Source organism: Delphinus delphis, chromosome 15 (assembly GCF_949987515.2).
Source record: "Delphinus delphis chromosome 15, mDelDel1.2, whole genome shotgun sequence".
Lineage (NCBI taxonomy): Eukaryota > Metazoa > Chordata > Mammalia > Artiodactyla > Delphinidae > Delphinus > Delphinus delphis.
The window spans coordinates 50,237,251-50,249,120 of NC_082697.1; the positions used below are offsets into that span (position 1 = coordinate 50,237,251).

Genomic DNA, 11,870 nt, shown 5'->3' on the forward strand with positions numbered 1-11,870 from the left:
ACACCAGGGCCTGTCACCTCGTGTACAGTCACCCTGTTGCCTTGCGGCACCTGGTAGACCCTTGGGGAGCCCCAGTGGGGCGAGAGCCCAGCTGTACGCCCAGAGCTGCAGTGCCTCTGGACACTTTCAGCCTGAGAGATGCTTTCTGTCAGTGCTTCACCTCAACAGCTAACAGTGTTGGCAGTGAACTCCATTTCCTCTTAGGTGGTAGTCGTCACACCATGAAGGCGCCCTGAGCACATTGGGACCTGATGTTTCACACATGGGAGCCCTGGGCGTGTGACAGGGAGGAGCAGGCACCAGACCGTGGATGGGGTGGAGAGCCGCATGGCCTTGACCCCCTGCGATACAGGCGGCAACTTGATTTTGTTCACCCAAACAAGGGATATCTCGTAACAGTCCATATCAAGTGGTTATAAATATTTATAGGACTAGTTGCATTCCAGCCAAATCCAGATGTTCTAGATAAAAGGTGGATTGTTCTGACATTCCCCCAGTTTTCCCTGGGGAGCTTCAATTCCCTAGGTTCTTTTTAGAGAGAACCCAGTGTTTAGGGGTCTGGGGTCTACAGAGCACAGCCATCCTCAGACTGTCTTGGAAGCCCTTGTGTCAGCAACTCTAGAACCAGAACCCCCATCTGGCTACACTCAGCTTCCTCTTCTCTAGAACATTCATTTACAATCCAGCACTAGTTTCCTGGGTGATTTTCGGTATTGGGGTCTTTCCATCACCTGAATATTGCCAATTTTCCCTCCACAGAGAACACTGCTTCCTAGACCGTCTGAAAACCAGTCCCACAATGTCTGTTCCTTCTCCATCCTGTCGAATTCTTCCATAACTGGTAAGTGCCAGGGCTTCTCAGGGAAGCTTTCGCTCCTTACGTGCGCGGCCCCGTCTTTGGGAATTGCAGGCATTTGTTTCTGTGGCCCTTTGAATGACATTTCAAGCCTTCCTGGGTCTGTTCTATCAACATGGGCAGCGGTGTGGGCAGGCGTGGTCCCCTGACTGGTGGTCCACAGGCAGCTTCCTCCCAAGGTGGGCTCATACGGCCCTGGTTGGGGTGCTCCACTTGGTTCAGTTTAGAGAAGGGTCTGTGGTCCACCCCATCCATGACATATTCTTGTCAGGTGTTTTATGGATCAGACGTGTCCTTAGGGTGTGCGACTCACGCTTTCATTTGGTCTGTAAGCTCAGTGGGGCCCTCACACTTTGCAGTAAATCTTACACAGTGAGACTCCTTCAGTGAAACACACATTCCATGACTTACCTTTTTATCAGTCTTGATTTTCACAAGACCCAGACAATTGCTCATTCTCACACCTACTTTTCAATGGCAGCCTGCCAGGAAGGAGCCCGCTTGCAGAGGCAGCACCTTGATCCTAGTCTGGTGCTCTGACCCCCTCAGAGGAGCCTGTAGCTCAGCTCAGGTGTGACAGACCCTTAAAGGGCTGTTCCCGTGGGCTGACAGTAGTGACCACAGCCATTCAGCAGCCCCCAGGAAGCGCAGTGGTGCCGCTGTCACGGGCGACAGTGCTTTCTCCCCACCGGGGCCCTGTGTGACCATTAACTTCCCCAAGTTAGCAAGTGTTGGGACGTTTGGTGGTTTCCAGCTCGGCTTCCATGATCCGGACGGTGGCCATGAAGGGGAGCTCGTGCAGCCCCCGCCGTGTGGCAAGAGACCATCAGCTCATGTGCCTGACGCGTCTGCTTCCACTCTCATCCTCACAGGGAGAGGCTCCTTCCGGCCCATTCAGTCCTCCCTGACCAAAGCGGCTCTGTCCCGGCCGATTGTGCCCAAGGTCCTGCCACCCCAGGCCCCAGGCCACCTGGCCAGTAAGTCTCTGCGACTCTGCCCTGGCATGAAAATGAGGCCTGCACATGGGCTGTCCCCTCTGGGGCGCGTTTCAGGACGTCAGGAGACAAAGACTTGCACGTTGCTTCTGTTGCCAGGCGCTATCGACTTAGCAGCTAAAAGCGCCGGCATCATCCCTGGGAGCCCCCTCCCCGTCCTGGATGCCGATGGCTTGTCTGGCATCTCCCCGCTGTCTTCAGATGAGGTGACGGTGACTGTCTCGGGGCAGGACTCCACCGGCACCCACCAGAATGGAGACCCCATCCCCGCTGTAGGGGTGAGTGTGTTTAGAAGGGCTTCTCTGAGCTGCCACCAGCTTTTGGGATGGGATGGTCAGTCTCCAGTCCTGGTTTGAAAGCCAAGGCCATGAGCTGAGGTCGTGCTGGACTCCAGCTCTGCCTCTGGAGGGGACGGGCCTGCTGAGCGAGAGGAGCGTCACTGAACAGGGAAGTCTCAGCCTGAGTGAGACCATGTGGCGCAGCGGGTGGGGTGGGCTTGCCATGTGACCCAGGGAATCCGCAACTAAGATGGGCATGGAGGTCTGCCCGCAGTGAAGGTAGCCGGCCTGAACAGGAGGTCTGCCTGCAGCGAAGGTAGCCGGCCTGAACAGCAATGTCACCAAGTTGGCTGTCAGTCCACCCCTGACTCCCTGCTACTTGGGTGCTGCTTCAGCGGGCCCTGCTCTGCAGCCCCGCCAGCACTCCAGCTCCTCTGGTTCCTCCACCTGTTTGAGGGCTGCCTGAGGTGGGCAGGGCAGGCGGCCACTTAGGACTGCAGAGCCCAGCCCTGCCTGAGGACCCTGAGGTTGACCTCTTGCTAGGACTGGAGTTGATTGTGAATTGACAAATGGTCTCAAGTTTGGGGATGTGGGGGCGCACATTCTGAGAGCAATGGGCTTTCCTGTGCTCCCAGGGAAAGCTCTCCAGCCTACACCCCCGTGCTCCTGCCTGTTAGGAGCCGTGGGGTGGATGGCACTCCTCAGGAGCCAGGTGCTGGACCAGCGCTCACTGGCATATTCCTGGTGTTCTCGTAGGGCACAAGCGACCCGTTCATCAGTGTCCCCTCGAGGCAGGAGACGGTGGCAGACGGTTTCCAGGTAGAGTGTGCTGTTGGCTGCTGAGCAAAGTAGCTGCCCCAGGACCTCGTCCGGCGCTGGGCCCTACCCTCGTGGTCCTGCTCGTGGGCCCGGGCTTCCTCCTCATGATGCCCAGCGGCCGTCCTTCCCCGCACCTTGCCTCCTTGGTGCACATGCGGCTCCCATCTCAGGCTTCCTTTCTCCCCTCTCGGGCTGGCTGATTGAGACACAGTTCTGGAAGGACTAAGTTTTCTGGGCCGGGTTCGAGGAGGTCATCAGCTGGGGGTGGAAGCAGATCCAGGCCACCTCGGCCCGGCCTCCCAACTGTGCCATCCCTCAAGGGTTTCAGGAGAAGGAAGTTCCCTGAGTGTGTTTCTCGCTGGATGGATGAGTGACCGCTGGGGTCACTGCGTCTCTGTTGGTGTCCCCATCACTCAGTCACTGCTCCGCGGGACCAAGGTTGCTTTTTCATTGCTTGGTATGGACTGTCTGCTCTGTCGTGTCTCAACAGTATCTGTCTCCGCAGAACTCGCCCGTTCTCTCCTTATCCGAGCTGTCCAAGGCTCCTCTCCACAATGGGCTTTCCACACCGTTGGCCTCGTCGGAGGCCTCCAGCACCCGGCTCTCTCCGCCCAACGTCTCTGCTCTGCTGGACATCTCCCTGCCCGGCCCGCCCGAGGACGTGCTCTCTCAGGGAGAGCCCGCCACGCAGATCAGCGACTCCATCATCGAGATCGCCATCAGCTCCGGCCAGTACAGTAAGGAGCAGGGTGCCTCTGCACAGCCCTCCTGGAGTCAGTTCTCCCAGGGGCCTTGACCTCCCACCTGAGTGTTTGCCAGCCTCCAGGCACCTTGCTGTCCAGCTGTCCTGGGTGTTGAGCCTCTGCACCTACAAGGCACTGCCCAGCCTTGGCAGGGGGAGCGCAGGCGGACAAGGCCTGTACAGGACCTGAGCCTGTTTGTGGTCTGGCAGGGCTGCCCCTGGCCTTGGGAGATAGAGCGGGCCCACGAGGCGTCTCCAGCCTGGGGATCAGGCAGGGCCGTTTCCTTGTCAGTTCTGAACCTGGGTTGGACACCTGCGGGGTTGTGGGTTTTAGGAGGGGTTGGACTGGTACCTGTGGGCCTTGGCTCCCCGAGCCTGTGGGGATGGTGCTGTGGGGCAGCGGTATGGTGGGCGCCAGCTGGTAGAGTTCAGACCGTGGATTCAGAGCTAATAGCTGGCAGCGTGTGGCCGTGGGCTGGTCACCGGCTCATTAGAGCCTGTTCTCCTTAGCAGTGTGTTGGGAGCCGCGGACATCTTGCAGGGCTGTCGTCAGCAGCAGGAGAGGGTGTAGGTGACGCCCTCAGCACAGGGCCTGCCTCCATCCGCTGTGGCCAGTGTCATTCTCTGAAGATGGGCACGGGTCCCTACTGTTGGGGGGCCCAGTGGGGTCCTGGGCCTCCCAGTTCAGCCGTGCATGCCACGCCACTCCATGGCCTTCTTGGTGGCAGGTGGGGGAAGTGGGGCTGTTCACCCCACATGTCGGCTCTGACCCAGATTTTGGTTGACAGGTGAAGGAGTCCCTCTTTCTCCAGCAAAACTGAATGGCAGTGACAGTTCCAAGAGTCTCCCCTCCCCGTCCAGCAGCCCCCAGCCAGACTGGATCGCCTCCCCGACCCACGACCCCCAGTGGTGCCCCAGCGACCCCACGGACTCCTCACTCAGCAGCTTGTTTGGTGAGTCTCTGTGGAGGGCAGCCGGAACAAGCAGAGCCAGAGTCTGGACTCTCCACGCTCCTGGCAGAGGGCCCCTCCAGGGCTGTTCCTTGGTATTTAGGGGTTTTTTCTGCATCAGTTACATGTGGGAAAGTGCCCAGGCCCCAGTGTGCAGGTCACTAGGCTTTGGCAGATGTGTAAACCCCGTAACCATGGCCACGTCCATCCTGCGGTCAGTCCCTTGTGCCCCTCCCCGCAGGCTCACTGACAAGGGCAGGGTGGAAGGAGCTGGCGTGTTGCGCCCTCTTTGCTCCCCTCCTTCTGTTCTGTGGTGGCACGGCAATGACAGATCGGAGCCTTCACAGGATGTGTTCATCCTCGTCACCACCGGTGCCTGTGGGACAGGAAGGGGCTGTTAGGGAAAGACGCACCAGCTTTGGTTTCCTGCACAGAGGAGTTTCTGAGGCACATCTGGGGTCCGTGCACTTTGCATTTGTAGAGAGCAGCCAGGGTGTGCACCCTGGCGTGGGGCGTGCTGTTTGCTGACCAACTGGGTCAGCACCGTGTGGGAGCACCACACCTGAAGGCCCCGAACAAGCCGGGGCTCTGGTCTGGGTGGTGCGGGAGAGCCAGCCCCCAATGCGCATTGCCTGCTCAGAAAGTCACAGAGAGCAGTGCAGACTCTGCAAAGTCGAACAGAAATCATGAGAAATTGGAAACAACCTTACATTGAGGTAGCAGTGGTGACCAGACAGTGGAACACTGTGGGGCCCCTAGAAAAATGAGATAGACTTTCCCAAGGCTCACCATGGGAGGAAAGGCAGGTATGGCCTGATGCCTCCGTCTGGAGCACCGTGCCCATGCAAGCAACGAGATGCCTGCAGGGCCCAGCCGGGCCTCCCTGGACCAGTCCAGGCCTAGCCAGCTCAGGGCCTCTCCTTCCTCTCTGCAGCGAGCTTCATCTCCCCAGAGAAGAGCCGGAAGATGCTGCCAACCCCTGTCGGAACCAACAGCGGCACCTCCCTTCTGGGCCCCAGCCTGCTGGATGGCAACTCTCGCGACTCGTTTGTGTCCCGGTCCCTGGCTGATGTCGCCGAGGTAAGCGCACGACCTTTCCCCCAAGCCTGGGTGCCAGCCTCCATCCCAGAGCTGCCAGACCCTCTGGCAGACCCGTGTGGTTACTCAGAACTGCTCACCAAGATTTACATGTCAGGAGCCGTCATGGACAGAGCCCAGCCTCTGACTGCTCCTGAATGGGAATCTCTGCCAGTACTGGCCCGGCATTTGTCCCACTGGCAGCAGGTGACAGACCCTGAGTCAGGGCTGAGCCCGGGGCTCTGAAGGCAGCTCTGGGTCTTGTGTATCCTCCACCAGCTGTGTGACCTCGGGCAGGGACTCTGTGTCCCCCTGCTCAGTCTCCTGATCTGCAGAGGAGAAGAGGCAGTAGTGGCGGTGCCATCGTTGCTGCCACCTGACAGAGGGGACCCTTGAGCAGCATCTTGGTGTCGTTGCTCGTGGCTGACCTGCCGAATGGAGGGAGGGCTGCTGCAGAGGCTCCTCTGCGATCACGTGATGACCCGGGAGTCATGCTGTGGCAGTGTGTCACCCACATGTTCTGCCTGGAATGCAGCATCCCTCTTTTCTTTGTCCAGGCCGCTGCCTCACACAACCACCCAGGCCTCCATCCCACTAGGTTTGAGTGGTATCTGTGGGCAAGTAGGGCTGAGGGAGTGAAGACGGGTACATTTAACTAAGACTCCAGGCGTGAAGTAACAGGTACTGTAGGAGTTTAGACAGAGGCTGTGCTGAGTGGAGAACCTAAGTCTAGAATGCCCCTGGCCCAACCCCCAGCTCATTGTTGAAGTCCTAGAGCAGCATCTCCCCAACACCGGCTCCCTGGGCTGTCGAGGCACTTGTTGGGGGCCCTCGAGCATTTCATAGTCGATACTCGGGGGGAACCTGGATCAAACAAAGCTCACACAGCTGCTTCCCAGGATGCCTCAGCTTCTCGGTGTCTGGACGTAAATCTCGAGATCCGAGGGGATTTTGAAGACAAATTTCAGTTTTTTTGAAATTTCTTGTAGTTAAAAAGTTTAAAGTTCAGTCCATCCTGTGCTCTACTCAGAATTTTCCGAAGGCTTCTCATCTGTATTTGTTCATTACATCAAGCAGTTTGTTAATGAATATTAATTGAGGGCCTACTAGATGCCGGGCACTGCTACAGGCCCAGAATGGACAAATTAAAGGCCCCATCCCCATGAGGCCAACAGTCCGGTGCTGGAGGTGCGGGAGGAGACAGTAAACTCCCTGGCTCTGCCCACAGGACAGTCCTGATGCGTGAGGCCCCACTGTGCACACTCTGGTCTCCTCTACTCTCTGCCTTACTCACTGTCACATCCACCATCTTTCTTGTTTCTTGAACAGCCGGCTGTTCCCACCTTAGGGCCTTTGCACCTGCTGTTTCTTCTCACGGGAATGTGCTTCCCTCGTGGCTTTACATGACTTGCTCCCACACTTCTGCTCACACCCCGCCTCAGAAAACCCTCCTCTGACACGCAAGCCCGTGGCAAACTCTCTCCTCCACTTCTGTCTCCTTCAGGCCACCCCACAGTCCCTAGTTCTGCTGCCTTCCCTCTGCCTCTCTGTCCACTGACCGTCCTCCCCGGGGACCCACCACTCTGACCCGACAGCTGGGCGGCCGGGCTCACAGTGCATACTTGTCCACAGAGCGAGTGTTCGCATTGATGGAGGTGATTCTGAGGTTGTCCCTGTAGTGCGGGGGCTGCTGTTACGTGGCCGCCGGAGGGACTCTCACCCTCATTGTAGAGGGAGTTGCGCTTAAGTCTGGCTGTGGTGGCCAGCTACATGCTCACTCGTCTCCCCGTGTCCTCTCCCACAGGTTGTGGATTCCCAGCTGGTGTGCATGATGAACGAAAACAGCATCGATTACATATCCCGGTTCAACGATCTGGCCCAAGAGCTGTCCATCGCTGAGCCTGGCCGCCGAGAGGTTCTGTTTGATGGCGGTGGAGGTGGCCCCCCGGTCGGTGACCTGTCCCAGTGACTGTGCCTCATGGCTGGGGCAGCCCGGAGGCTGCAGAGGACAGCTTACGGGGTTGGTGGTCCTCGAGCATCATAGGGGTGGCCCTCTTTAGAAGAGAGAAAACATAAATCAAGCCTGGACTCCCAGGAGACAGTCTGAACAGAGGCACCTCTGCACCCAGAACGTGCAACGTGCACACAGCCATGTCCCAGCAGGCCGAGGCAGTGGTGGCCAGGCGATGAGGGAGCGTCCTCGGCAAGGCCAGTGTCAGATGTGGCCCTGGCGTCGGACCCACCCCCTGCCAGGAGCATGTGTTAGGGTCTGCATGGTACCCACGCTTCTGCCTCAGTCATTGTGTCAGACGTTTCAGGGTGTTTTCTTTCTGAGAGAAAAGAGTGGTGGGCCTGGCTGTCGTCGTTATGGCCTGGGAGCTGTGACCTCCTGCTCTCTGCAGGGAGGCTCCAGGGCATTGCTGCCTTCTTTGCGCCAAACCCACTCCCTGCTTCAGTTTTTCCCTCTGCAATGCGAGGACGAGGAGGACAGCTGGGCATGACCTGAGACAGCGGGCACTGCAGAGGACACTCCAATCATGGGGCAGTGGGAGGGTCCCAGGTCAGTGCAACTGGTGCCACCTCCCCAGAAATCCTGACCATGGCCTAGTGCTTCCTCATCTGGAGCTTTTGTTCTGACTGACTCAACAGGAAGGGGGAAAAGAATCATGTCTTATGCGGGTTGTGTGGACTTTTTAAAAAATCCCGCTAAGCTGGTCAGAAAATGCTTTTCTCATATTTTGAGAATTAGGAGACATTGGAGAGGAAGAACAGGGTTCCTATTTGGTTGGTTTCTTCCCCGCGTCTATCTGCACACTTCTTCTTGGTGACCTGAGATGTTATTTCTCTCTATTAGGGTGATCCCCAAGCGCTCATTTGACTACAGATAAGACTTTCCTGATGATCTTGAACTTCTGACATGTTTCTGCCTAGCATTTTGGACAGATGCCATTTGCAGGGAAAGTTCTCTCTTCCTTTCCTTGGCATCAGTGCAGAGTATGCCCCAATGCATATGTCTAATCCCTTGCTTGTATTTCTGCCTCATGGTCTCCTGTTTCTCTTCCTCCTGTTCAGGGAATCCAGGCAAGGGTCAGACATCACGCGCAGTCAGGGTGCACTGAAACCACATCCCTCTGGTGTGCTCCTTGAGCCTCCTCGGACGACCAGCCGTCACCATCTCGGGTAGTGCAACATCCAGTCTTTCCCCAGAATGGAGTTAACACAGCTCCTCTGCCTTCTCAGCCTTGCGGGGCCAAACACACAAACCACCATCCAGGCACACCTATGTGGCTGGGCACCAGTGCTGTGGTGTTGGGGCACCACCCCACCTGCTGCTTACCCCTGCCCGGCAGCTGCAGTCAGTGTGGCTTCTTGAATCCGCCCCAGCTCACTACTGTTAGTGTTCATCACCTTGCCTCTCTCCCAGCTCACTGTGGACCGGCAGCCTTCGAGGCCAGCTGGGCCCTCTCCTGTGGTTCCTCCCCCTGCCCGCCCACCCCCCCCCCCCGCCCCCCGCGAAGAGATGAGCCAGTGTGCAAGGAGAGGGGAAGGTCCTTCGCGAGTACAAGCAGAAGGGCCGCTCTTGATCCTGCCGCCTCCCCAGCGTGGTCAGCTGCTCCAGGCTGCAGGCCGGGTTGTCCCCTCCAAGCTGCAGAGGAAGCGGGACAGTGGCTTCCAGGTGATAGCTTCCTTCCTTCCTCTCCAGCTTTCCTCAGAGCTCTTGCCTGTCATGTGGCCTCCCTCTTTCAGATCTGGATTTAGGCACAAACATCACTAAGAAAAGCCTGTGTGGGCAGCCCTCCTGGGCTCTTGAAAAAACAGTCCCAAAGCTCTGGAGGTCTGAAAGAAAGGGATGTGGTACCACTTTAAGAGAGATAGACAGCAGTATTTGAGTCCAGAGTCTCTTTAAACTAGCTTGTGTTTTGTGATCAATGTATCAGCTTCCTGAAATTAGCACCTTATTGAGCCAAACAAGATCAGTAGGTCTGTCTCTGGGCATCCGACCCGGTTAGATCCACAGTGGATCAGGCCAAGGTTAGGCCACTGCCAGCTTTCTTGTATTCCCACTGTCTGGGACCAGAGATGCCAAGTAGCATTACTGCATCAATGCGGGGGGCAGTGCCCAGTGGCAGTGGGCACTGTGCCAGGGACAGTAGCGATCCCGAGCTGCTTATCCATCAGGGGACACCCCACAGTAGTCTGGTCGGTAGGTTGGCACCTGTCACCTGGTGGACGTCCAGCAGGAGGAAAACTCTGGAGATCTGGATAAGACTTTGTCGGCCGTTTATTCAGCAGCATGTCCCTCTTGGGTCTCCCACACAGACTCCATTTGGGAGTAGCTGACTGCCCAGTGTCATCCAGTGGGGAGGTGAGTTGCGGAGGAGAGTGGACTGACTCTTCTCAAACCTTTAATAAAGCTGACATGATTTCAGAGAACCCTGCTTCTCTAGCAACCAGACAGGTATAAGCATTTGCCTGCCATATTAAGGAAAAATGGTGTCATCTGTAGCATTAAAATGATGGATGCCTTTTCTCCCAACCTAAATGATTATATATGTATGAAAATAAGCAACTGTTATGTTAAAGGCTGGAATTTTTCAAAAGACCCAAGCAGAGACACCTCCCACTTCTGCGTCTCCCTCTGCCCTTCCAGCGGAAGTTGTGATAGTGTCAGTATACACCTGTGGCTTCCTCTGTGCATTTGAGCATGTTGTGATTAAGACCAGGTCAGTTTCTCAGAAAAATCTTCCCCTAGTCACTCTAACGTTGTTAGGGATCTTTTTGCTGATTCATCTCTTCTAAAGATTGAGACTGAATATCTTCGGTCTCAAGGGAGTTGTTTTTGCCTTGATTCTTCATTGTGAATATCCCGTGATGAGCATTCCATTCTTCAGAAGGTGCAGAGGCAAGTTGAAGTTCGTGATTCCACATAAGGTTCGTGATGGCATTTTTCTCATCCCTCTGTGTCTTCTGGGCGTAGGGTACTTGCTCAGGGAGTGGGGGTATTTGGAACCATTTCATCGGTTCATCCACTTGCTTTCCCACCTCAGTCCCATTCTCTAGCATTCTGTACCATAGCCTCATTACTGGTGGTGTCTTTTCAGTTTAATAGCATCTTTAACTAGATCACACCATTGAATCCAAACATGTACAAAGAACAGTCATAGAATAAAAGACACTTGAAACAAGTGGAGGAGGAAAACAGCAGTTGCTTTTTCTTTTTCTTTTAACATTGAGATCTATCAGATGCATTTAGGAGGTAATATGGCACTTTGTCTTAAGAAAAAAAAGAAAGAAACCCACAGCAAACCTTTCCTGACTTGTCAAAACTCTCCTAATCCTACAGTAACTTGTAAGTCGTGTTAGGTGAGGTAAGTCTTGGAAGCACTACAGTAGCCCATGCCCTTTGTTCTGTAACAGGATAACCGGCTCTAGAGCTTCTGGGCAGCAGAACTTATTGCTGTTTTTTATAATAATCGTTAAGCCATATCATCTAAGGTTTTCGGCTTGAGATGTGAATTTGTTTTATAGATTATAAATATACATATACAGTGTATGTATAAAGCAGAATGCCTGTCCTTCCTGATTATTTTTTGTACCATATTGTAAATTATATTATTTATTCTTTATCAATTTGGGGAATAAAAGGTGTTTGGTTATTTAATATAATAAACAAAAGCTGTTAAACTTCTTATGTTTAAATTTCCAGTTCAACTTGTAAATCTGTTTTTATTATTGTGCATAAATACATACTAATACTTGATCTAATAATTACTGTTTCTGCTTCTTTCTTTTTAAGTGTGCACTTTGCAAACAGCCCAAGTGGCTCTCATCTGGTGCGATCTCAGAGGAATCGATGGGCTGTCCACAGTGTAACTGAGCAACAATGCAATGCTGAATGTGTTTTGTTTTTTTGAGCTAGAAATCAGACAGCTGGCATAGTTTATCCCTTGCTTCCCATTTCTGAGTTAGTGTTCTTGCCCCCACGACGTGCAGGACAGAGGAACTGCGATTCCGTTTCCTTTGGCCACGTATCGACGTGCCATTGACTGGCTGGCGAAAACCAAGCGTCTCCGGACAGGCTGGACCCAGCTCGGTGCTGCTTGGTGCCGGCACGGCAGACCCGGGAGGCGGGCGGGAGGCCCCCGCGGGGCT

General features: G+C 55.1%; 1 protein-coding gene across 1 annotated transcript in view; it reads left to right on the forward strand.

The window, feature by feature from the left end:
* The window catches only part of CRAMP1 (cramped chromatin regulator homolog 1), a 68,021-nt gene extending 56,541 nt beyond the window's left edge, over positions 1-11,480 (forward strand). Inside the window, exons 14-21 of the mRNA XM_060031465.1 lie at positions 760-841; positions 1,729-1,833; positions 1,951-2,129; positions 2,886-2,948; positions 3,454-3,685; positions 4,479-4,643; positions 5,575-5,720; positions 7,522-11,480. Coding sequence (XP_059887448.1) covers positions 760-841; positions 1,729-1,833; positions 1,951-2,129; positions 2,886-2,948; positions 3,454-3,685; positions 4,479-4,643; positions 5,575-5,720; positions 7,522-7,686 — 1,137 coding nt within the window. The 3' untranslated portion in view covers positions 7,687-11,480. The remainder of the gene's footprint in view (positions 1-759; positions 842-1,728; positions 1,834-1,950; positions 2,130-2,885; positions 2,949-3,453; positions 3,686-4,478; positions 4,644-5,574; positions 5,721-7,521) is intronic.
* The last annotated feature ends 390 nt before the right edge of the window (positions 11,481-11,870 follow it).